Source organism: Metarhizium robertsii (genome assembly GCF_000187425.2).
Source record: "Metarhizium robertsii ARSEF 23 chromosome Unknown MAA_Scf_3, whole genome shotgun sequence".
Lineage (NCBI taxonomy): Eukaryota > Fungi > Ascomycota > Sordariomycetes > Hypocreales > Clavicipitaceae > Metarhizium > Metarhizium robertsii.
The window spans coordinates 3,650,274-3,675,718 of NW_011942171.1; the positions used below are offsets into that span (position 1 = coordinate 3,650,274).

Genomic DNA, 25,445 nt, shown 5'->3' on the forward strand with positions numbered 1-25,445 from the left:
CATAGGGTACGTCGATGTGTATTGCCTATTTCCCTTCAGCGCGAACAGCGAGATGCGCGTTTCGAGGCACGATATGATGGTGACCAAGCGCCTGTATCCGAAATTTACGCCTTGAAGCATTTGCGAACGCCATTCAACGTCCATCGGACTGAACAAAACTGCCGCTGGCAGCATCAGCGAATCTTGAATCCAGGCCAATCCCGGCGCATTGAGAAATGGCAGACATCCACAAATGGCCCCTTTCATTTTGAAGGTGCACCCAGTCCATTTATCCAAGTTGGCAGGGTCAGAGATACGCAGCATCAGTCAGCCTATTATTATTTTTTAACCCGCAAGAACCCAAACGACCGGACAAGTCGTGGACAGCGACATTCCTCGGACAAGAAAGAACATCGTGACATTGGGTTCTTCTTCACATAGTCCATCTTTTGACTGCGGGCAGCATTATCCATCTTCCCAGATTTAACACACCTCCGGCTTCTCGAACAGCGCCGGTCGGCGTCATGGTTCTGCGAATCCATCTGTGAATTCCTTGGAAGGACACCGCATCTATTGAGCACGGGAATCCTATGTTCCTCAAATCGCTGAGCATGGTCTACATAATAGATCTCAGATCAGCCCTACAACGGAGCGAGAGTCGATGCTACGAGATCTCTCTGATGCCCAGTCCGGATCGCTTTACGCCCCTTCAACCCTGGACGATATAGACGTAGCCTCCAGTGACGGTGATAATGACTTTGGGCTGGAAACCCCGCCGACAACACCAAAGCTAAGCGGTCTCGACAGCTCGCCAGAAGTTTAAGGTGCCTAAAGAGACAAGCAACTCCACGTCAGACCGCTTCGCGAAATTTCTCAGGCCGGGTCCCGCGAACATAGACGCTCCCCTTCGCTGCCGTGACACTTACAGCACCCCATGCATGCCCCCCAGCTCTAAATGCGTGATTTCCAGTAAATTATCCGACACGATAGCTTGTTCATAGCCAAAAGAATAGAAATCCCTCGCAAGGAGCGAAGGTGCACATCAAGGTCAATCATCCAACGCAGAACGTGAATATACGACTATTAGAAAGCCAGAAATAGAGTCTACTAGTCCCTCATTCTACTACTTGTTCACCTAATCAAAACTTCCGCTTTACATAGCTCTCTTTGTAGCCGGCGAACAACCAGTCTTTCAGACGGTGCCAGCCCTTAATGCGACTATAAGCGTGGTCCATGAATTCTTCGACATCGAACTCCTCTGCCCAGGGAGTCGGTTCTTGACCCTGAAGTAAACGTATTGCATTCATCGTCCAGGTAATACAATTCTCACTACTGCCTTCGACTGGTGCCGGAACCTGACGCAGAAGAGCCTCGATCTCGTGGTAACCCTTGCCGGCCGGGAGCTTGCCAATCATTATCCGCCCGATCAAACGCCGGCTAGATTGGGCATCAGAGTTGCGCGGCTCCATTTTCCAGCCTCCAGGAATTACGCCCTCTGCGCTGTTCATCGGCGGATGCTCTTCCACGTGATACAGGCGTCCCGCTCCTGGGGTGTTCTTTGGCTCTACCCAAATACCCCAATGATACATGGCGTGGCCATAAGTTGTCTCCAGGGAAGGGTCGTCAGAGATGCCATCGCGTCTGAAGCCTGCAACCGAAACCCGATACTTGCCGCCCGGCATGACGAAGCGTCGGCTTATATATAGGTTAGGTATTTGAATTGCATACTAAAAGGGATATAGGACACACCGGAACTCACTTGGAGAGGAAATGATCAAAGATAACGGGGATGTTTCAGAATTTGAAGGCGTAAGGCTGCGAGCCACAGCTCAGGACGTGACCGGTGAAAACGAGACTTCAACCACTTGTATCTTTTAAATACCTGTGTGACAGGCAATAATGAGGCAAAATATTGGGCAGTGACTGGTTACACTTTTAAGAAACTTAACTCAGTAGGCCTGAGTGGCGTTTTATATACCTATGGACTCTCTCAGAAAGATTCTGCGTCCCAACCTTTTGGCCGGCAGCACTTGACTTCTCAGAGACCCAAGGCAGCGTGCTTATACACAACAAGCCTATTATTGGCTATAACGTCTCCTTGAGGTTACGTAACGCTACCCAAGGCGCTTCACGAAACGTGAACGGTAAGTATACCAACCCCAGGCCTATTCTAGGGGCGGTATCATGCACCTTTTCAAGTACTATCAGGCCTTTTTTAGAAATATAATCGAACTTGCCGCCCTGCCAATCTATCGCATCCCCTCCCACCAACCCCTCGTCCTGGGGTGCTTAATTGATAATTGTGCTAGTGTCGTCTGTAAACCCGACATGGAGCGGCTTGGCAAAAAGGGGCTTAGGCTAGCTATCTCCTGGCCACATGCACCAGATGTCTGCAGGAACAAGGTACCGGGCTTCGACGTTACACTGCTATGCCAGGGTCGGCGCCTAACAAAATAGTGGGGCGCGGGCGACTAGGTGTTGCCTTGGAGCTAGGGCGATAAATTGTCAAGTACTCCAGTCATATTTGTTCTAGAAATGCTTTGCACACACGCTTGTTGGTTGAGCTCTACGTTTTCATGTTTTCCTCTCTAATCCAGCAGCTGGCGCAAAAAAAGAAAAAACATGGCGCCCTCATCCTCATCAAGAAATACCATCGCTCCCCGGCGCGTGGTGATGCGATCAGACAAGTTGCCCGTATCCCTTCGATTGCGCATCTGGGCCAGCCAGTACCTCTGGCCTGGCAGAAATCGAGGAGGGATGGGGAATGTTGTCCGCCTACCATTCAAAAAGGTCATTAAGCTTAATGCCTCCCGAAACGAGGTAGAAGCAATGGAGTATGTTCGCACCAATACGTCGGTGCCTATGCCGAAGGTGTACAAGGTATACGAGCGGCCTGATGGCGCTTTCAACATTCTCATGGAACAACTTCCAGGCAATGGTACCGACTACGCGAGCATGAGCCCAGAGCAAGTCCGGGCATTTGGCGATGAGCTTGCTGGTTATCTTAATCAATTACGGAGCCTCAAACCACCTGAGGAGGGCTTCATCGGGTCGATAGATGGAAAATCACTGATGGACCATCGGATTGGCAATCTTCACTTCGGGCCCTTCCACAATGTGGACGACTTTCATTCATATCTGCGCCTTGGTGGGCGTCTTGACGAATGGATGTACGACCCAGTGGTCAAGACAATTCATGGAAAGTCAAACGCATACCGCGTCAAGTTCACTCATGCTGATCTCAACCCGACCAACATCCAATACCACAATGGGAGGATCAGGGGCATCATCGACTGGGAAACTGCAGGCTGGTACCCTGAGTACTGGGAATACACCAAGATGTGGTTCGCCTATCGTCCCCCGTTTGAACCCTTCTTCAAGGCCGTCGAGGGCAACCCAAACATCGATAAGTATCCCGAGGAGCTCAAAGCCGAGCGGGATATATGGCGACGCCTTAGCCCATGGGCCTATGATAGCTTCTACGAACAGCCAAAAAACGTTGCCGCATTCTATGAAGTTATAAATGCCGGGAAAAGTCAGAACGGAGATGACGCAACTGGTGATAGTGCGAGGTGATCCTGTGTTCGGACTAGCTCCCGGGCTACTGGCGAAACGACCTGATAACCGATTGCTTTCATATCCTAAACAGACATCAGATTCAGTGACACAAGTAGCGAGAGCCATGGATCTCTCTATTCTCGGGGTGCCGATGACTTCCATGGCATGCAAGAGCCAGGCAGGTTAGTTACTCCGGGTTGAATTGGGCTACAGATACCCGAGCAAGGACGAAACCAGCGGGTGCACGGAATGATGCAGCCCAACTCGCCACTCACGAGGTGAGACAACCCTGCGGCTTCCAGCCGGCAAGCCATGTACTTTACACTTCATCTTCGCCTCTTCACCCAACTCAAACTTACGAGCTTAGACAAGGACACTGTTCAGTGACTGAATTCTCTCGATACCAGTTCTCTAGCGGGTCGCCTAGACACTCCCCGACGGTTATTGCCAAGCCATCCAGGCGTCAGCACATTGCTCGTGCATATATTATGGGACATGCTACACCGGGGAACATTTACATGCATTTCCTTCCGCTTTGCTGCAACAAAGGGATTGCATTGGGTACAAGCTGGTTAATTGTCGTGTTATGTACATGGTGCATTAAGATGTTAGATCCCGTGCTGAATACTGTCATATACTTTCAAACGTCATCACATACCCCGAACCGGTGTATATGTAAAATTACTCTCGGCATGTTCTTATCGAAGTGAGGAAGTAGCCGCCGGGATGGCGGCATGTACATTGCAAATTCGTCGACAACTACATGGACATATCCTACAACCTCTCCGCCTCTAATTCACTTGTAATTAGATATCGGCATTCGCCGCGATAGCGTTGCTACAAAACTAATAGAGATACACTCCCATCTTCTTCAGCTGTCTCGCTATTGCAATTCGCTGATATTCGCTGTTTGAGCACTCGCAGCATCGCGAGGATCAAAGTAAATATACAACACAACTCAAAAGCCCCAAAATAATCAGCAGGCTGGCTCAGGGGAAAACTAAAGCCTGTTATATCGACACCGTCTGCAAGCCAAAGTCCGACACCGGCGGCATTGGAAAATGTGCGTAGGCAAAATGTTATTGCACGCGTCGCAAGTGTATTGGCCATGAAGAGTGGTCCAGCGTCGATGCTCGCACGCATGATTTTGTCGTAAATCTTGACGGACTTCGTCAACCAAACGATTGAATATTTGAGGAACATTGTCAGCAAGACGGTGTTGTCTGTTGACAATGACAATATCTGCTGCTCTCGCGTATAAATTCGTCTCATCCCACTGAGGGCAATTGCATGCCTTCCATCTGACACCGCAAACATAGCAGAACTCAGCTTTGCAATGACATGCTTTTACGCATTAGCTTCCGTACTGACGAGGAAATTGTGCCTGAAGAAACTTACTGATGTGATTGCATCCCTGGTAAAGTTCCACCATCCTGCCACACGAAAAGCATCTCTGCCATCCCTTCTCCTGGGCCAAATGGATAACTTCTTGCGTAGCAGTATCATCCAGACAATCTTCCAATTCATGACCAGGACCTTTACAGATAGTACACGTCTGCTTGCCGCACTTTCCACAAGTGACAACTTGTTCAGGTAAAATGTCAGATAAAAGGTCCGGTGGGATAAATGCAGAGCAAGTCACATCGTGACAATAAGTTCGGTCAGGGGTACCAAACTCGACCTTCTTCTCGTTGAATGTCCTGATTTGGCGGCTGGTGAGAAACGGCTCCATGATGTCTAGCGGGATCTCCGTTTTGCAACAGCGCGGCGGGAAGAGCGATTCGTCTACCACTGCCAGCTCTAACAGATTCACCATACATTGTCCGCAATAGTCATGCCCGCACGGGCACTTGAACACGGACCCGGGTTCTTGCAGTCCACAACTGACGCATTCGGGGAGAGGTTCTCTCTCGGTTTCAACTCGAGGATGTGTTAACATCATGTCTGACTAAAGACTATTCAGGGGGTAATTGTAGGTTTCTTAGGATACGTGTTACCTTACGGACAAATGTCTTTATGAGGAGATAAGACAATAGGATTGAGCGGGCTGCAAGTTGCAAGGAAAAACTTGTAGGAGTTGTGCAAGTTTTAAGGAAGTGTCGAGCCTCCCGAGGCAATCCAGCAACTGATATTCACAGGCGTTTCCAGCAAGTGAGCCCGGAGAAGGAGCAACCCGAATTTTACTCAACGCACCAACACCAACCCCAAGCACCATTCGATCGTTGGACTTGGCTTGTCCACGCGCACAAAAACACTACTCCTCCGACGGGCGACAATGGAGTTTCACTCTCAAGCTATATTTTCACTATCCACGAGCTCATCGTGTGGGTATCAGTTACAAGTCATCCGCCCTCTTCGCCTTTCTCACCACATTCTTGTGCCTCTTGTCATGATACTTCACATCATCCGGGTACAGCGGGTTCCAAACAATATTACACACCTTGCACTCTGCAAACGCCGCCTTGGAGGAGATATTCAGTGTTGTTTGCACTGTCGGTGAACGCCCCGATCTTGTCCCAAGACCAGGCTTGATGTCCGATGAAGTGCTGTCCCTCCGTCCCTGACTCAATACACTGCCCTCTCTAGCATACAATGTTTTCCTTTTCCCATCCGGCGACGAGGCATTGCTATCTGTTTCGTCTCTGCCCGAGAGGCTCATAGCGTCTTCGGATTCGTCTGATGGCAGTGAAGTCGCTCTGATTCTTAGCAGTCGAGCCTTCCTTCGCCTTCGCACGACTCGCGAAAGCGCCGGCTCTGAGTTTCTATGCACGTCTTCCTTCTTTTCTATATGTTCTAGCTTCTTCATGTCGATCGATACAGGCTTAAAATATTGTAAGATGGACGATCGTGTTGCTGCTTCGGCGCTAGGTAGTGGCGGCGCCTCTTTTTCGAACTTCAAAGTTGAATCTGACTGCTCTTTCTTGGACGACGGATTTTGCATCGCTGGTAATTTCCTCTCCATGTTGATATGGGCTTGAGGCTCCATTCGGACCCTTTTTGCAGGTGGTTCACCTCGTGGTTCTGGCGTTGAAGCAGCCTTCCGCCCATAGGTTCGGAGCGGCTTGTCGCGCTTCCTTGACAAATAATGTGACATCCCCGGCTTCGTTCTGCAAAAAATTCATGAGAAACTGCCCCAGGGGTCCATGAAAGACAAGGATTACTTACATGGCATACTCTGGTGAAGAATTGATCATCATGTTGTGGCCAGTGGTGTCCAGCGCCAAGCTATGCGTGCAAAAAAGAAATCGCGTGAAACCATGAAAGGGCTGGCTTGTAAAAGTATATTGCCTCAGGGAATAACGGCTGGTTTAGCATTTCATTTGAGAGAGATGATATCAAAAGATGATCGCGAAGAGAGTGTCAGGTCGTGAAGGGTGGTTGAATGACTGGCCCCACGCAACTTCTGGGAGACGCGACACGCGACGCGATGGCGACACAGAACCACTATACGCGATGTCACATGCAGGGGCTGGGAACGCGCAGCCACTGGACAGGCAAAAACTGCAGCTTGTTCAACTTCGTCTACGGAGTACGGAGTAGTAGTATAGGACTTCTGTTCAGCGGTACCACTCGGCCGAAATTCAGTAGCCAGTTGGCAAAGTATACAGACACTAAGCTTGAAGTGGTTGGTTAGCCCTCTATATTATATTTGAATTCTCGCTGCTTTAATTTGAAACCGTCGTAATCCTCTTCCTCACTGTGCCATTCGTGTCATCCTCCTTTTGCCGTAGAAACACCGTGTTGTCATTCTTATTATCGCCCTGGTCGTGCTCACCCACCACCCACGTATTAACAACTTGCTTGATTTCCTCGGCAGCCTTCTGCTTGTGCTTCGCCTGATCCATCCTCCACATGTAGCTCGAGTAGACTGCGACCTCCGCGACAGCCACGACTATACTTCCGCCCATGGTGAGAAATATTCTAGCTGGCAAGCTCCACCACCGTGATATCACCCACAGCGTCCCAGCTACTCCCAGGATACTGACGAGAAAGTTAATGATAAGCATGACTTGGCGATGGACATCACTAAGCGTTACATCATCATCGCCTAGATCCGAAGCGTTCATTGGGCGATTCACTTGGGAGAAAGCTTGTGCGGATGTCGGGAATCGATCGTTGAACGTTTCGATTTTCGGAGGGGGGTTCACCATGCGCTCGTAGGCTCGCTGTGCTTCCTCGTGTCGTAGTCGGGCCATAAGAGCTTTGAATTCTTCGGTCTATATCAACTCAGTACATTAGCGACTCACGGAAATGCATGCGGGCTGGGTGGGAGACCAACCGGCTCTGGTTTCGGCGGTGGTGGTGGAACGTAAACCTGCGAGCCACGGAGCAGTTCCTCCAAGCTATAGCTCGCATTGTGGTTGGCTCGAAGCTTCTTCCAGATGTCGACAATTTGTTGGTGAGAGATGGGTTTCCCAACTGAAGGCGGATTCAGGGACGGTTCCCTGTCTGTTTGTTGATGCCCATCGTGGGCGGCATCGCCAGTGGTACCTTGCTGCATGTCTTCGGCAGACAGCATTCCATCCAGTTGCGCCAGTCCATCCACAATGGACGCCGTCATTGTAAGAAGCACCATCTTGACCGCTCCAGTGTATGAGGTGACATGGAGCTTTGGTTCGCAATAACGGGCTGTTAGGAGCACGAGAAGAAAGCTCTCGGCGATGTGCGTGAGCTGCGTTATGCCGCGACAGTGGCTTGAGATGTGACGTCGCATGAACCAGTGCCATTGGATTGACGCCACATGTGCAATCCAGTGGACATGGGTCAGTGCTTAAGCTACCAGCCAGCACTGGTAGAGCTGCCTGTGCCTGGCAGCAGCTCAGGCCGCCAACATGCCTGGCCGTACTACCGCTATTTGCAGTACCGAAGAGCCCTGGGCGTGCTCAAGGCTCATCACTGTCCGGCGGATTACAGACGACCAGACAGTTCGCTGAATCAGTTCAATGTTCGCTTGAGCATTCAATGTTCGGATCCAGCTTTTGCCAAAGAGCGACCAATGGGAGCCTCCCAGACATTAGTGACAGTAGAGGCTCCGAGGCTCTTGGGCAGTCTCGGGTGGGTTCCGGACTGACCCGTCAGAGCCGCTTTGGGACAGTAGCGCAGCAACGAAAGTTTCGACTCGGCCACGAAGAGCTCGCCCCCGATCCTTCATGTCCAGCTTGCCAGAGCCCAATTGATAGCCCTCTTGTTCTTCATCGCATCCTAAACCGACCCGGCACCATATCATTTTCATCGGAGACGTTCGAGCACCCTACCTTTTCCCAACACAACGCCTTCTCCTACCTGCCATGCAGCTCCGGCCGGGAGCCATGGTTTTTCGCCATGCCGTGGTTCGAAGGATCACGGCTCCGAGCTGCGCACAGAGTCGATGTCCCACAGTCAGTCTCGATAGTTGGAGAATACACAGATCGAGTATACACACGAGCCATAGACGAGATTCCGCATGGGCCGCGGCCGTGCAAGTTGCTTCCAACGTTGTTGGAAATGTCGTCAAAAAAGCAGCCAAGGACGGCATGACTATCGATCCATTGCGAACCGTCGCGAAGGAGATGCAATTCCTCACCGGCAACATTCGTAAGCTACTTGGCTCAGGGCACCCCTCCCTCGACCGGGTAGCCAAGTACTATACCCAAGCAGAGGGCAAGCATGTGCGCCCGCTCATTGTTCTGCTGATGAGCCGCGCGACATATCTTTGCCCCAAGAACCCACAACCTGAAACAGTACATAGCGCAAGAGCCATTGACTCGTCGATATCTCCTGTTACGATTCTTGCCGATGTAAACCCATCAGCCATGCCGCTGACTTCGAACGAACCCGAAATGAAAGATGGCAACCTAGATATTCTCCCCAGCCAGAGACGTCTGGCCGAAATTACCGAACTCATCCATACTGCATCTCTCCTCCACGACGATGTTATTGACCATTCAGTGTCAAGGCGTGGCTCCCCGTCAGCCAATTTAGAGTTTGGCAATAAGATGGCAGTTCTAGCTGGCGACTTTCTTCTCGGACGCGCTTCAGTTGCCCTCGCCAGATTAAGGCACGTCGAAGTGGTGGAGCTGTTGGCCACGGTAATTGCCAATCTCGTCGAGGGAGAGTTTATGCAGCTGAAGAACACGGAACGGGACGAGCGAAGCCCCAAATATTCCGAGGAGACCTTGAGCTATTATTTGCAAAAGACATATCTCAAGACAGCCAGCTTAATTTCCAAGTCATGCCGCGCGGCTGCCTTGCTTGGTAATGCAGACGCCACTACAGTTGACGCAGCCTATTCGTACGGCCGAAACTTGGGTCTTGCGTTCCAGCTTGTCGACGACATGCTCGACTATACTCGAAGCGGGAAGGATCTGGGGAAGCCCGCGGGCGCAGATCTGGAACTGGGCTTGGCAACGGCACCGTTGTTATTTGCATGGAAGCAGAACCCAGAACTAGGTGCTTTGGTCGGTCGCAAGTTTGAGCGCGAGGGTGACGTGGAGAAGGTAAACAGCATGAACATCTGCATGGTCTCTTTTCCTGAGATGATCTTGACTAACATATTCATCCTAGGCCCGCGACCTAGTTTTAAAGAGCGACGGCATTGAGCAAACCAGAGCGCTGGCGCAGGACTATTCTGAGAAGGCCATCGCAGCAATTGCGGACTTTCCCGAGAGCGAAGCCAAAGACGGCCTTATTGAGATGGCGCAGAAAACAATTAAGCGACAGAAATAAATACGCTGTAATACGTGTGACTGGGTATATGCAAAGGAATAAAAGGATAGAAGTAGACCCTTTTGTTATGTAGGATTACTGTACTTGGTATGGGGGATATAAACTCACAGGTAACTTTGGGCTGTCAAGCACAAAGCTTAGGGGGAAAATATACAGCAAGACAAGGCCCGAATGGAAGGTGTGGAGATGGAGATTAAACAATGGGTTTATGTTCATGATCCGGATGCATATAGAACGGCAAGGCAAGAGGGCGGTACTGTTCACTTTTGTTGTCTTGAACATGTTAGTGGGTAGGAATCGGCGAAAAGGCATGAATTGTCATAGACATATCCACTCTAATTTTTTGACGGCGTAGGAATTTTACAGGCAGTCAAGTTCTGTTTAACACTAGCTTGTGGTTGTTGGAATCTATGTTCGTCGTGTCGTTGTGAAGGTTACCGGCTGGTATTTTTTTCTCTCTCTGGACGGACTATTGTTCGTGAGGAAGTGCCAGCACAAAAAGAGGATTAAAATTTAAGAAAGGTAGCCGATCTAGAAATTCTCGTACACAATACAAATAATAGCGACATTGTTTTTCACAAGCTTTATTGTTCATCGGAATATAAGTGCATAATAGTGTTACCCTACATTGGGGAGATGTCTTGCGCAACACGATTAGGGATAGGAGTTAGGGTCTTGGGATGAGTAGGTTAAGCTAGAAAAGTGAAGCTAGTATCGCCAGATAAGTAGTGTGCGCTAGTATCATTTCATTTATATACTCCGTACAGCCTCAGTGATATAGTACTGTTGAATGATCAGTACAATGGATTCAATGTTGGCTTAAAACGCTGCACATGTAGTGGTGGGTTCATATGTTCTGTTAAAATGCCTTGCCCCAGGTCCTCAGCGTTGCTTCGGCACCCCGCTCCAACCTGGTGTTGAAAATGGCCCCCCACGCTGCGGGAGGGAGCACGTTCAACAATCTGAATTAAAATAATACCCGCGCGTGACAATGATGACGTATATTGTCAAACCTAGCAGATAGATAAATGAATCTTATCTCCACTTTCACGCAGATAATTAATCCTCGTGCTTGCACCTGCATTTTACCCGTTGCGACTTTGACGGCCTGTGCGACGACTCCATTATCATACGCGCTATTCCCGCACCTGTTAGTTCATTCGACATGTGAAAAAAAAAACCTAAGCTTAGACGAGGAGATGAAGGAGGCTGGTAATATGATGTATTAGACAGCTTATAAAGAGTTAGAATTTTTAGCATCCTCTCTACCCCGTATATAAACATGCCTACTTATAAAGGGTTAGGGTTACTTGCGGGTTCTCGTCTCCATTTTCACGTTAGGGTGAGTTTATTTGCTTCATGGAACCCGATAAGTCCCCATAAAAGTTATTCACAATGGCATTTAGAGGAGTGGGGGTACATGGTCGCTGTCCACTTGGAAAGGAAAACCCCTGATGCACGTGACGGCTAGCGTAGCACTTATCGACCCGGACCGTGATAGGCCGGCCATATCCGGGTTGCACAACATTTGAGGCTCTTCGCCCGCCACTTGCCCCACCAGGCTCGCGGAATTCATGGCAAATGGCAAGTGCAGTGCTTCACAATGAACTGAGACAACTCAAGCCTTTATTGTAGAAGACGTGCGGATAAGACCGGCTTGCGGGTATGAAGAACTTAGGGGTACTCATACATCGATTTATTCGTATTAAATGTGCTTGTGACACTGGATGAGAGGATTTTCATTAAAATGTTGCATGGCTGTTGTTTCCCAAACGGCCATGTCTCGTGCCGCACCTTCCTCTCCTGACTCGGAGTCCTGACCGGCGCCGGCCGATGAATAATAGCCGCAGAGGCTATCTTAGCCCAAACCGCCCGAGGACCAGACCACCTCACCCTTCTCCCCTTCATTTATATCCTCATCCGCTTTCGTCGTCCGACTGCTCATATCCCAGTGTCTCTCGGCTCATCCACTGCCTTGCTGCGCAGATTTACAGCCACTTTCCAGTCTCTTAGTTGGCCGAAGTTCGAACCCCCACCATGACGGTTGGCAAGTCGCAGGCCCCCTTCACTGTCATCGTGTCAAGCCGAGCCGTCATCCCCCAGGCTGATGGCTCGCTGACTGTCTCACCGGCGACTATTTGCATTTCACTAGCTACAGGGAAGATCGTGTCCGTAACACCAGAAATCATCCCCCAGACAAGTTTCCCCACGGACACGGCATATGTGGACCACTCGCCCATGCTGTTACTTCCCGGCCTGGTGGATGCCCATGTGCATCTAAATGAGCCAGGCCGTACGGAATGGGAAGGCTTTTGGACCGGTACCCGGGCCGCAGCCAGCGGTGGCGTGACAACCGTGGTTGACATGCCCTTGAATGCTATCCCTCCCACAACTACGGTTGCGGGATTCAAGGAGAAGCTTGCGGCTGCCCATGGCCAGCTGTGGGTTGATGTAGGCTTCTATGGAGGCGTGATTCCTGGAAATGCCCATGAGTTGAAGCCTCTTGTTGAAATGGGTATAAGAGGCTTCAAGGGGTTTTTGATTGAATCTGGCGTAAGTTTGTTCTCAAGTTGAAGGAAACCTCAAAGTACTAACTGTGGTGAACCAGGTGGATGAGTTCCCGGCTATTACCCCCAAGGATATGGCTCTGGCAATGGAAACACTCAAGGATAGCGCTACAACTCTCATGTTCCATGCAGAAATGGAGCCATGCGCTGGCCATACCAACGGCAGTACAAATGGTCATGCCAATGGCGACACCAATGGCGGCACCAATGGACATACGAATGGACATACGAATGGGCACACCAATGGACACACCAATGGTCATGCATCACCAAGTGATGTCACGACCTATCAGACTTTCCTTGACTCCAGACCTCCGACCTTTGAAACCACTGCAGTCCAGGAGATTCTGTCTGCGGCACATATTGCACCTTCCTTACACTTACACATTGTCCATCTCTCAGCCACCCAGTGCATCCCCCTCCTCAAGGCAGCTCGGGCAAACGGCGTCAACATTACCGCAGAAACCTGCTTTCACTACCTAGGACTTTCATCAGAGGAAATTGCAAACGGAGACACAAGACACAAATGCTGTCCGCCTATCCGAGAGGGCCGAAACCGCGATGGCCTGTGGGAGGAACTTGTCGCCAAAGACTCGTGCATCAAGACTGTCGTCTCGGACCACTCTCCTTGCACGCCGGAACTCAAACTGCTTCCAACACAACTTTGGTCGGCTACGGAGCCATACCCAGTGCAAAAGAAGGACAAGGAAGCTGGTGATTTCATGGCCGCATGGGGTGGAATTTCGTCTGTTGGTCTCGGCTTGCCAATCATCCACTCAACCGCCAAGCAGCGCAGCAAGACTTCCAAAGCCCCGGCCATCACTGACATTGTTCGACTCTGCTGCCAAGCCACAGCTGAACAAGTTGGTCTCTCACACCGCAAGGGCTCAATAAAGGTTGGCATGGACGCAGATATTTGTGTCTTTGACGATGCTGAAGTGTGGACGTTTTCACAGGGTGACATGCGCTGGAAGAACAGGTGTTCGCCATGGGAGGGGCACGAGTTTACGGGTAGAGTGAAGGAGACCTGGCTGCGAGGACGAAAGATTTTTGAATTGGGTGCGCCGCATGGTGGGTTTGTAGAAATCAAGCCTGCCGGACAGAGCATCACCGAGCGACGGACGGTGTGATGCACCTGCGTAGAATATGGCCGAAAAAAAATACAGTTGGGATGTCAAGGAATGAGACCAAGATATGAATAATCTAGACATGCAGCGAGATCAATCCAGATATATAGTTTTCATCAGAGCAATTTTCTGCACTGGTATGCTGAGTGGTTGAATGAAACACGCACGCCGTTGGTCGGCGCAAAAAGTCTACCAAGGTACTAGGTAGGTACCCTAAAGGATTACAAGTACTCGTAGGCAGCTAATAAGAACTATAAGATTTTTTAATGTATAAATAAAATATGTACAATTGTAAAATATTAAAAATTCTGTTTCAGAAAGTATATATTATAATTGTAACAAAAATTTTATCTAGTCTAGAGTAAAAGAGAACCCAAATCTACACGACAACTTAAGTTGCGGGTTATCTTCAATGTTAGGACCCAGTTGCCAGTTAGCACCGTTGGCTAGCAACTGGTCGTCCGTACGCTGCAACTATGCCCGTGGGGTAAATTGGGTTGGTTTGAACGTTACCTCAACTTACCCATAGCCGGGTGCCCACGGGTCTTTTACACCAGACACCACACGCAACCGATCATGGGAAGCATAGAAAACACCAAACTGGATCCAGCATGCTAGCATATAAATAAAAATAAGCCTAATCGGAATATCTGCGGTCATAGATTAGCTGGGAGATCGTCAGACTGAAGTCAACTTCAATCCTACGGATGCCTATCTGAAGGTCGTGTGTTCGAGTCACACTGACCGCATGAAGGTCGTGTGTTCATGCCTATCTGAAGGTCGTGTGTTCGAGTCACACTGACCGCACTTTTTTTTTTTTTGCATTCTCCCTATTTTTCTTTTACTGTCGGCCCCCCTTGGCTTAACTTCCTGGCGCATTACTCAGTCTTTTTTTTTTGAACTGTTTTATTTATCTTCCAGAAAAAGGGGTGAAATAGACGCCGTCCTCTATTTAGGTCGGTCCGAGGCAGTTCTTCGCTTTCAAACCGTTCACGAGAATCCGGACTTGAGCAAATGGCCGGGATTCCGCTTGACAATGTATTCACCCGTGGTCTTGCATTATTTTTCTACCCAAATGGAGTCTCCATGGTCTGATATTGATGATTTAAAAAGGGTGTTTATTCGGCCTATTCTCGCAGCCTCCCGGGTGTACGTTGCAAGACTCGTTCAATGATGGCCTCAATCTAGGAAGGATTAGTACAGCACATCTATCGAGAGAGAAATGTAATAGAATACTGGCTCTAAAAAGTATCTTGAGTAACTCTGAAAGGAGAACCAGGGAGTATGACGTTTAAGAGAATGAAATGGCTAGAGGTGGGCGACCCTTTATGATTGGCATCAGCAACCACGACATTGATTAGATGGCAAAGATTCGTTCATTTCTTTAACGACCCTTAAAACGATTAAGATACATGGAGACCGATCCTGTTTCCCCATAATCTATCGGCAAGAACTGGCTTGAACTGACGGAGCATGATTCCTGCAGGACCGAAGCTTGTTGCTCTGCATCTCTAGCTGTGATGGAGGGTCGCCAAGAATGGTATACTTGACAACATTTGAAGTATTATTAAAAATCACATGTTTTGGCAGGTAGATTCCCTCGGTATGAGAGTCAACTGCGGTTGGATCTGTCCAACATTTCGACAGTATCAAGGCTGGTAGAGGAGGGAACTACGATTCTAGACTGGGTAGTTGCTGGCCACTGGTTCAAGTCGAATAACTTGACGTGAAGATATAAGCTTGACAGTAGCTGGAGACATGGAGCCGTCAATCGATGAGCTTTGATGAAGGCGCCCAATTGCAGCAAAGCAAGCATACTCTATGAACTTTGACTCCGTTCCCAATTTCTCCCAGACTCTCGTGTTGATATGCTCTCGAATTAGCCGATTCAAGTAACCACATGCACCGACCTGTACTGAACCCAACTAAGTGTGAAAAGTCTAGGAAGCACTTGACACCAAGCGTGATGGAAGGATAAAAGACACCAGAACAAAGTCGATAGCTCACGTCCCCCAATCGCCGTGCACCAACATTGAACCTACTCGCTCAATACACCACCCGAACACGCCCCCCCATAGAGCGAAAGTACCAGTCAAAATGACAAAAAGTGCCAAGCCCCCTCATCATATGAGCACAAGTGCCGGCTATTTTCTGATCCCAGCCATTGATGATCGACATTACCCATGCCGCACACGCAGACTCGCCCTCCCACCCAAACCCAACACGAGAAGAAGCACGCAGCAGAGCATGCTACATGGTTGACAGCATCCAGCCGTCGCCGTCAAGCCTCCTTAGATGTAGCCACGTGAAGCCGATCCCCCATGCATCTGAACCGAAGCGACATTCCACATGACCCCAGGCACCAGGGACATCAGACTCTTCGCGCCTGTCCAGCACCTATTCACACCTGTTTTTCTCGCCGCACACACGGCACAAACAAGCTGCGCGTCCTGTCAACACTTCCAATGGAGGCCGCCGCTGCGCCCCAGGCGTCCATGTCGGAAGCGAGAACTCGCAATGACACGGCGGACACGGTTACATGATTGCCTCGCGCGCTGCACTGTGTCGTCGTGCCGAGTCCCCAGCCGTCTTACGTTTTGTGCCGCCAGCGACGCAAGCGAGCACTTGGTCCAGTCCAGGTGGCTGCGCCGTGTCGTAGCTGTGCCCTGTTGTGCGAGTTCGGATAGTGATGCATGCCAGAAAAAATTTACTCTGGCCTATTTCCAACCTGCCCTCATCACATGTCGCTTCTCCCGCCTCTGGCTACACAGATGGAATGAGAATGACTGTGCAGTGTGCACCTATGTCGAGTTGCAGAAACTGGTTTTGAGAAATGCCGTCATAAGCAGAGCACTTCTTCGACACAAGTCGGAATCCCATCCACCGGCTCGTCTGGAATACACGTCATTTCGGACACATGCACAACAAACACACCCAGGCAGGTGTGAATTGCAAAGTTCAATCGGCTAGTATTCGACCATCCTCTAATCTCTAGCTAACGAGTGTGATAGTCAACACGGAGCAAGTCAAATCCTGTCAACACCTGTGGTGGGTAGTGCTGCGCAAGCAAATACAATTCGCTTCCATGACCTTCAACAAACTTGCTCCCCTTCCTCCAAAATATAATAGAGCATCTCATCTTGGACGCGCCTGCTAATCTCCCAATGTACAACTAGCGAGCAAATCTTGCTACGCCTCACAGCCAACAATTGGTGCTCAAGATGCATGATTGAAGAAGCTGCGACGACCACTGCTTGACTTGCGGGAAAGCCCAAACTCCAAGTGCCATGATTCCTTGACCACAAAAGCACACGCAACGCGTCTTCTCGAGAAGACTTATCGTAAAATACGTCACGAACCATCAGGTTCATATAAGTCGTTAAAAACACAATTCGTTCATGGAATAAAAAAAAGAAGAAGGAAACAACGGCAAGTAAAGACAAGCAGGCATGTAAAGTAGAAAAGCCTACTAGTAATCTGCATGCCCCAAGCCAAAACCACATTAAATGTGAAAGTATGGTCAAGTTTGTTGAGTTTCTCTCAAATAAAAAATGCGAAAAAAAAAGTTGCCGCAGATAACCAAACGCCATTTCATGTAGAGTATACAAACTCGCGGGCGGGCCTTCCGTAGGTACTGTATGAAACGTCTTCATACCCGTAGGCCTTGGTTGTCTTGACCTTTGGGAAGTTGGCGCCACCTGAGTTGCTGTAACTGGTTTCGCGACCCGGCATTGAAGGTCGGCTATCCTGAGGGTGATAATAGCTGGCGTACGACTCTCTAATGTCTGGCTCGACCAGACGAGTGTTGTACGCACCGTCGAGTGTGTTGCGCTCGACTCGGTATCGAGACACATTCTCTGTTCTCATTGGGTCTGGGGAGTGATGTCGTCTTCTGCTTCGATGTTTTCTATCTCGGCGCCTGTCGTAGCGGTCCTCATCATCCATTTCTAATTCGACCTGAGATTGCATGCGTGATCGATCGCGGCCACGTGGGTGATCGGCAGATTCAAACATGTGGAATGTTTGAGATCTTTGAATCTCCGGGGGTGATCGAGAGTATGACACTGATTCGTGCGGCATCGTCTTTGTTCGAGGAAGACGATCGCCCCTCGGTGGAGAGCTAGGCGTGAAGAATGCAGCGGTATGGCGGGCGGATGGGGAAACGTTGATGATGGGAGGATCGTCCATCGCATCTCGGGATGGGGTACGATACGATCGTTCTCGGGAGAGCCTAGGATCATCCCCAGATCCCCGGCGCGGCCTTGCTGATGACCGGCGTGCATCGTCGTCATCGGGAGGAGCAAAAGGCCCAGATTGCCCGTGGATAGGCGGAGGTGTCGGCGCCGGTGGCTGGACTGACCGGATATAATGGGTAGTGGCTGCCCGTTTCAGGCCCGGTGTGCTCTTGGCCTTGGACGCTTTAATATACGAGTGCGCATATTCCTCCTTGGCCGTCCAAGATCGCTGAGGTCTCGGGGGGTGGGCGTCTCTTTGGATGTCATCTCTGCCCGATGAACGATCTCGCTTCTCGTCGTAATTCCTGCTACCGCTAGACTTCTTCTTGTCGGACCTGACAACTGTCGGTTCTTCGTCGAATGGTTCAATGTAGGGTTTTGCGTGTCGCTTCTTCTCCTCGGACTGTCGTTTCATGTCCTTGGCATTTTGCTTCTCTCGTGCTCTTTTCTCAGCCCGTCGAGCTTCTTTAGCCTCCTTCTCAGCTCGTTTAAGAGCGTCTTCTTGCTGTCGTCGACGCTCTCGGTCTCTTTGCTCCTTTTCCCTTTCACGCTCTCTATCTGATCGTCGTTCTGACGCCTTCTCATAGCTGGCTTCACGACGAGACGACCGAGGAGAAGCCTCAAAAATGCGAGGGCCACGACCCAAATCTTCATCTGAGAGGCCGTTATATGAATATTTGACACCTGATGGGCTCACACTGGCCTTGAACGGTGAAGCCCTTGATTCGGTACCGCGGGCCTCATCTGGGCCGGAATATCTCGTCGATCGGGGAGTCGAAATGTTGGCCTGGGCCTGAAACTGTTTACGGAGTTCTTCGAGCTTGGCTTTGTCGTCGTATTTTTGCCGCTCACGATCGTTAGTGAGCAACTCGTATGCTTGTTGTACTTTTTGAAACTCGTCCTGCTTTTCGGCCTTTAGGGCGGGGTCCTGAACCTTGTCTGGATGGCATTTAAGGACTAGTTTTCGATGTGCGGATCGAATCTCCGAAGTTTGCGCATCTTTGGAGACTCCAAGGATTTTGTACGGATCGGGTGGTAACGAACTCATGGCGATATGTCAACAGATGTGACCTGTGGCAATGAGCCTTGGTAAATGGGCCGTTTTGTCTGGAATTGGTGTTTGTTGAAAAAGTTGATGATGTGACATCGAAGAGCCCAGCTCCTCGGATGCACGCCCTTTAAGTACCTGTCACCCTTGTTTGCGGCGGCAAACAGTTTCACGACGTGTGTGCGTGTGTAAATTCTGTTCGTTCAAGCAGGCCTGTAGAGCCAGACCGTGTGGCGTCTGATCAATAAGACAGGCCACTGGCCTTCACAATTGATATAGAAATACAAATGATGTAGAGAAGTACTTGGTGAGAACGTGGAACGAACAGGGCCACAGCCTTGCTTCTGTTGCACAAAGTGCCAACACTAGCACCAGGGAAGTCGTTGGTGGTTGGTCTTCGAGTCGAGACCACAGCGAAGTGATGAGGTCACGGGCGGCCAAGGGGGAACCGGCTGCTATGATTCGCCAGAGAGTGAGTGGACTTGATGGGGGGGGAGGAGTATCAGACGCCAGTCTGGCGCGGGCGGGGTCCGTCCAGTGGCCAGCAGGTGGCCCACTCTGTGCTCCGTAGAGTGGGATGGTTGACAGGGCCCGAGGGTCAACTGGTCTTGCGATGGAGACTGATGCAGCTGTCGCAAACTTGGCCACGGTGCTCAGCTGATGCAGGTGAATGAGACTGTGAAAGGCCAAGGCCGTCGACTTTTTGCGGTGACAGGAGTGTCACTCCAAGTTCAGAGCCTTTGGAAATTTAGAAGTGCGCAACAGCAGCCCATATGTGATCAGTGAACTATTGAAATCGACTCTGATCAGACGAAAACCGGCTCCGTATGCTCTGCCACCCGGCAGTGTCGGACTCTGTCGGCGAAGGCGAGAGAAAAGAATGACAAAGGCAGTCAGAAGCCAAAGCGAATTCTGGGATATCAACTGTGTCAGTGATTGGCTCGCAGAGAGACGGAAACAGAAATGGGACGACGCCAGTCCGTTGATTCCCGCATTGTCTTTCTGCCACAAATGGCCTCACATATTCTTGGGGACCGGAGCACTCACTCAAAGAAATTCACTCACACTCCTACACTCTCACACCGATTCAGACCAGCCAACAGACAGTGGCTAGATTGAGTGAGACTGCCACCAGACTTAAGTAGTCGTGGTACGTAGCAAACTTGGCTTCCCGTCACCTTTCTAGGTGCCGGAAGTGGCGCAGGCGGTCCGAAAAGGCGGAGGGGCAAGGGGTACGAAGATATTGGTGGCAAAACGCGTGGCCGCAGATGTACCGGGACTGGTACCCCTGGAGAATGTCCTGGGTGGTGGAGCGGCCAGAGCTGTTAGCCAGAGCCCTTTGAGAACACAGGGACGCCGTGTTGCGGGAGGAGCCTGAACGAGTTGAGACTGGGAGCGTGAATGACACTATATGACGCGGTTCCTGTGCAGACCGAAAGACGAGAAGGCCACCAAATGGGTCTTCTAAGGTGCCAAGTGCAATAATCTGGGAGGCCGCCTCGAATGACAAGTGATTTAGCAAAGCGAAGAGACCGAAGCAAGAGGAGCAAGAGTTAGCGCAACTGTTGGTAATTGACTGATAAAGACAAGCTGGGTCTGGCAGTGCTCAATTGCCGCCAAGGTTTCCAAACGAAGGTGCAGTGAGGCCTGGAGAGCACCACAACGTGCGTGGGTGGCTGGTGGATGGATGGTGACAATTGGTAGTCAAAGCCAGGGACTGTGCCACGACGATGGTGCGTTAGATAGTCAACTGGTGTGTTGGCGTCCAAGTCCTAGCGCTGTCGGATTCGGCGGAGAGGGTGGTGGCAAGTCAAGCGCAAGTAGGCAAAGATGGCCAAAGACAGGAATCCAATCGAAGTCGAGTCGGTCGAGTCTTGCGTGTAAGAGCGGATCAACGAAGCAGCCCAGGCCTTTCCAGCAACCCAAAGCACCTCACACTTAAGGGAGCCAAAACGAGGTAGATAGAAGAGAAGATGCAGAGGAAACCGCAGGACGATACTGATGCCAATTGTCAATTGTTTATTTTGCCAGATATCGCCGCTTAAAAAGACAGCTCGCGATTGTCCCGGTGACGGAGGGAGCTGCACGTAGGGACAAGCGGTGAGACTATGGGGAAAAGAGTCGACAGCGAAGCGGCCGAAGACGACTGTCTCTCCACAGATGGTGTAGTTATTCTAGTGGGGCAGAGCAAGGTCGAGGTGAATTGGTCCAAGCACGCGGGCAAAAGCAAGGGAAATCGAGATGGGATTTCGAGGTAAAAGGGTGATGATAACGATAATGTTGGAAAGAGTCTGGTGTAGTTGGGGAAGGCGAGGAGAAGCAAGAGGTCGAGGGCGGATGGGTGCGCCAGGACGGCGTAGCTTACGATATTCACAAGTGATCAAGAAAGCTCAATGGGAAACGGCAGGCACGAACGACCTCGCCTCGTGGTCGTACGAGACAGGAAACGGAAGGAACCCTGAACCCCTCGATTCCAAGCCCTCGAGCGGTCGAATGGATACAAATGAAGATGTCCTTTGACGGGCATGACAACGCCATCACGCTCCGCCAACCGAATCACCTCAGTCATGCCATCGTTTTGCTCAAGTCACGGACTCACGGCAGCCTCGCAAAGGACAGGGCGAGCTAAGTCGACCGCGGCAGGCCAAGCAAAGTCAGGCACCTGTTGTTTTTCGACCGCTTCCCGCGCAGCACGCTGTTCAACCTGGACCAGTCAGTTTGCTCAAAGTGGGAATCGCCATGGGCCAAATTCAGTTATGGATTGCGTCGTCTACGGAGCAGAGGGATAAATACCACGCAAGCTCGTCCCGACCCGCCCCTAACGACGACGAGATTCGCTATAGACATCAGCTGTTATGCCCGCAGTCGTCACGAGAGGCCCTATCTGCAATGCTGGCCCGCCTCTGCCACTCGGGTCGACGCCCTTAGCCAGCATCTGCACGAGGGGGAGCTCAGAATTCATGGTGCATAATGACGGCCAGGTTGGTGAGACTATTATTGGATGGGTGCCTGGGTTGATGCCGCTTTTACCACGGAGCATTTTGGAGTCGCTTTGGACCCTCATTCATGCTTGGCTGCCAGGCCCCAATGCTGACCACCCACAGAACCACCGTATCTGACGGACCCAGACTGTTGTTGGCCAGACGGAAGTATTTGGCAAGTTTCAGGATATCTGCTACATCTCCTGCTACGTTTACCATGAGAAAAGAATTACAAATTCGAAAAGACCGTCAGTTCCCATTTGCCTGCGAAGAACCTATTCCATGGGTAATCGCTGAAGGCACCTTCGTCAGGGGTCAAGCCCCTGTGTAAGCCGAACTGGGTTCTTACCAAGGTTGACAATGATGCCCAGACCGGCGCCTACACCTCCAGAACTGAGCTTGTGTAGAAATGGGCATCAGGATGTCTTCCAGAACAGTGGCTAAAATTTTACTTTAATGCCTCAGCAGAATTATACGCAGGCCAGATTATGTATACTACTCCAGTGGCTGACAACCCCCCATCTGGGATTCTGGGTTCCTAGTTGCGCTTCTAATATGGGGCGCTTCGCTGCCAACTAAATGCTCGATCGAAATGTTGGCTCGCCGGCTCCAGTTCCAGGGAGGGGACGTAGAGCAGCTCCTTGTCTACCATTATGGGGAGTCGCACCTGGCGAGATGTGCAGTGATAGAATCACTGAAGGAAGTAGAGCAAGATAGACAGCCAGGTAGAGCGATGCCTGGAATAGACAGCTATGACAAGAATTCTAGCTGGACCGCTCCGTGGTAGCCAGTAAAAAGTATATGGTTAGCCTTGTCAAATCGCCAATCGCCAATCACATAAAATTGGGTATAGTTGATTAGATGAGATGGCAGATCTATATCACCATGGTCCATGTCATGGCTGAACCTTAGGCGTAACCACATCGGCGATACCGAAAGATTCACATCCTAGTTCAAGACAAGTAGACCAAAAAGAGCTACGGAAACCTCACCTCTTAAGACGTCTCCGTTATCTGTAGTTGAGAGAGGAAGAAAGAAAATGGAAAGGAGGTTCTATGGATCAGTTAACATATGTAAATAATTTCTTAACAGCATATCTGCTTAGCCGCAGGTGGCGAAATCTCAATGCAAACTCATGGCCCAGTTTGGAATCATAGATATCATAGCAGCCATTTGCGCCAGCCAGCCACGACGGCAAGTGCAACTACCGGAGAGTAACAAGGGCCGCCATTTTTACATAACAACGCTTTAGAACATAGACGTCGTGAAGATCACTGTAGTAGCAAGCAGACTAATGACGGAAAGGGACGTGAATACTCATTCTGTCAGGAGCATTTCGTTATTCCAGTAAACCGATATAATGGCATGTACGGCAAAGGATATCACAGGGGCAGGGTTGATTGGTGACAAAGCTTTTGGGTTTTAGTGTTGTGACATGAACAGGCGAAATGCATCTTTGCTTATACCAAGGGCCAGATCTCATTAATAGAACAATAATGGGGACAAACTCAGATACGCCGAGTGCTGTCACATATAAGCACCATGGCGATAAGAATATTTTTAAATCCTTACAACGTGTTGATTCCTTCGAATCGTAGACTCTGGATAAGTTTAGGCATGATTTGCCAGATGGAGATTGGAGATTCACCAAGGATGGTGGTTATCACGGGCAGCCAAATAAGCTGCGGATAATTGACTTGCAAAAGGCCAACATCAATAAAGAGATCCAAGCATCATGAATATTTGCAATCCAGATGCAATCGGCTCAACACCAGCGGCCATCAGAGAAGCAGCTTCCCTGTCTTCCTCATCTGAAGAGTTTGAAGGGCATGATGAATTAGAGGCTCTGGTAAGAAGAATATAAATTGTACCTCGTAAAGTACTACTTGCTTATTATAGTTCTAAGTTGTTCACAATATTGAGACCTCACCTCTAGAAGGAGATAGATCAAGGCCCAAGGTTCGATCAGTTTCTTGCCATGGCTTCCATTTGATGTCGAGTCGCTCTCACCGATGGGCTTGACGATTTCATTGGCTAGAAACGGCTATAAAGAAGTAAAGGCTGTCAATCATCGGCGAGGAGTGGCAGTCGATAGAGTTGATGGCTTGCAACTTTGAAAACTGGCTCGTAGTGGGGAGTGACGCTCATGACGATTGTGCATATCGGAGAGCGAGCCCAACTTCGAACACGGGATCCCAGCTTAAGATCTAGCTCGGAGAGATGACTCACAGAACAAGTCTAGTATACTCAGCAGTAACACGGCTAGCTTCTCTTATAGGAATACGAACGCGAGCAAATCTCAACGGTTAATGAAACCGATAACTTAGGGACTCGGAATCATCGGAGGGTGGATGGAGTGCCAGTCGATGATGAATGACATTTCCAAAGCAAGAAGTGCTGCTACGTGGCAAAATTGTCACTGGTAAGGGACGCATCTGTGTCCAAGGCCTCGTTTCGAATATACACGGCTTTAGAATATGCGGAACCTACCAATCAAGTCTCAAGTAGGAGAGGTTCTAGAGTCTGAGCCTTGAGGGCGGTCCCAAAGCAACAATATAGTTGGCCTATGTTTACGCGGGATTCAATAGAGAAGGGCAGCCGCTGGAATACACCTAAAGAAACATCCGTCAGCATAAAGGGTAGAGTCAAATTGACGATACCTGGGATTGACCCTCGGCCCGGACGATCGGTTACTAAACTCACTATGTATGAAGCACGTCATGATTTCGCAGACGTATCCATCATGACGGCCTCCGCAACCACTTTACGTCTTCTATTGCGTCAAGTCATGTGGTATCGAGTTGCCGCAGCACAGATGCTGACGGGTTGTCGGTCTTTACGCAACAGGGCCGTTTTCAGTCCGTTTCAAGCCCTTTCTTGGAATCCGTTTCTCAAGGAGAGGAGCTGCCTGGTTCCTGGGTCCAGCCAGGCATGCAAAAGCAGCGACGACACTAGAGCCTGCTTGGCTGGCCGGCAGCCGCCACACCATGTGGGCGGACATGTTGATCATGGATAGAAGCTACCCAACCCTCGTCGACTCATCACACTGCATGGAGCTCTGCTTCCCTGCCCGCGCGTGGCCTGTGCCATCTATTCGTCGGATCCTGGGTGACTGATCACTCCTGCTAACGAAGGAGTCGGAGATGGGCCTTGTGGCCCAAACTAATCCGCCGCTAAAGCCAGAATCTTGGTTTACCGATGGCCATGGGCGTCGAGGAAAACTTGGAAGCCTCGCCATTGTTGGC

General features: G+C 50.2%; 7 protein-coding genes across 7 annotated transcripts; 3 read left to right on the forward strand and 4 right to left on the reverse strand.

Annotated features, from left to right (window-relative positions):
* Positions 1-1,118: 1,118 nt before the first annotated feature.
* On the reverse strand, positions 1,119-1,661 carry MAA_03333 (uncharacterized protein; the record flags this gene model as incomplete). Its single annotated transcript, XM_007821331.1, has 1 exon — positions 1,119-1,661. The coding sequence occupies one exon, from the start codon at positions 1,659-1,661 to the stop codon at positions 1,119-1,121; it is 543 nt and encodes a 180-aa protein (XP_007819522.1).
* A 940-nt stretch (positions 1,662-2,601) lies between these two features.
* MAA_03332 (Protein kinase-like protein) lies at positions 2,602-3,555 on the forward strand (the record flags this gene model as incomplete). The annotated part of the gene is made up of 1 exon (XM_007821330.1): positions 2,602-3,555. One exon carries the CDS (start codon positions 2,602-2,604, stop codon positions 3,553-3,555), a length of 954 nt encoding a protein of 317 aa, XP_007819521.1.
* A 2,317-nt stretch (positions 3,556-5,872) lies between these two features.
* Positions 5,873-6,734, reverse strand: MAA_10992 (uncharacterized protein; the record flags this gene model as incomplete). Its single annotated transcript, XM_011412937.1, has 2 exons — positions 5,873-6,644; positions 6,703-6,734. The coding sequence occupies 2 exons, from the start codon at positions 6,732-6,734 to the stop codon at positions 5,873-5,875; spliced, it is 804 nt and encodes a 267-aa protein (XP_011411239.1).
* Positions 6,735-7,202: 468 nt separating this feature from the next.
* MAA_03331 (ATPase, vacuolar ER assembly factor, Vma12) lies at positions 7,203-8,113 on the reverse strand (the record flags this gene model as incomplete). Its single annotated transcript, XM_007821329.1, has 2 exons — positions 7,203-7,754; positions 7,817-8,113. 2 exons carry the CDS (start codon positions 8,111-8,113, stop codon positions 7,203-7,205), a joined length of 849 nt encoding a protein of 282 aa, XP_007819520.1.
* A 746-nt stretch (positions 8,114-8,859) lies between these two features.
* On the forward strand, positions 8,860-10,242 carry MAA_03330 (hexaprenyl pyrophosphate synthase; the record flags this gene model as incomplete). Its single annotated transcript, XM_007821328.1, has 3 exons — positions 8,860-8,915; positions 8,969-10,013; positions 10,081-10,242. The coding sequence occupies 3 exons, from the start codon at positions 8,860-8,862 to the stop codon at positions 10,240-10,242; spliced, it is 1,263 nt and encodes a 420-aa protein (XP_007819519.1).
* A 2,037-nt stretch (positions 10,243-12,279) lies between these two features.
* On the forward strand, positions 12,280-13,939 carry MAA_03329 (allantoinase; the record flags this gene model as incomplete). The annotated part of the gene is made up of 2 exons (XM_007821327.1): positions 12,280-12,795; positions 12,851-13,939. The coding sequence occupies 2 exons, from the start codon at positions 12,280-12,282 to the stop codon at positions 13,937-13,939; spliced, it is 1,605 nt and encodes a 534-aa protein (XP_007819518.1).
* A 3,588-nt stretch (positions 13,940-17,527) lies between these two features.
* MAA_03328 (Heat shock protein DnaJ) lies at positions 17,528-19,219 on the reverse strand (the record flags this gene model as incomplete). Its single annotated transcript, XM_007821326.1, has 1 exon — positions 17,528-19,219. One exon carries the CDS (start codon positions 19,217-19,219, stop codon positions 17,528-17,530), a length of 1,692 nt encoding a protein of 563 aa, XP_007819517.1.
* Positions 19,220-25,445: the final 6,226 nt, after the last annotated feature.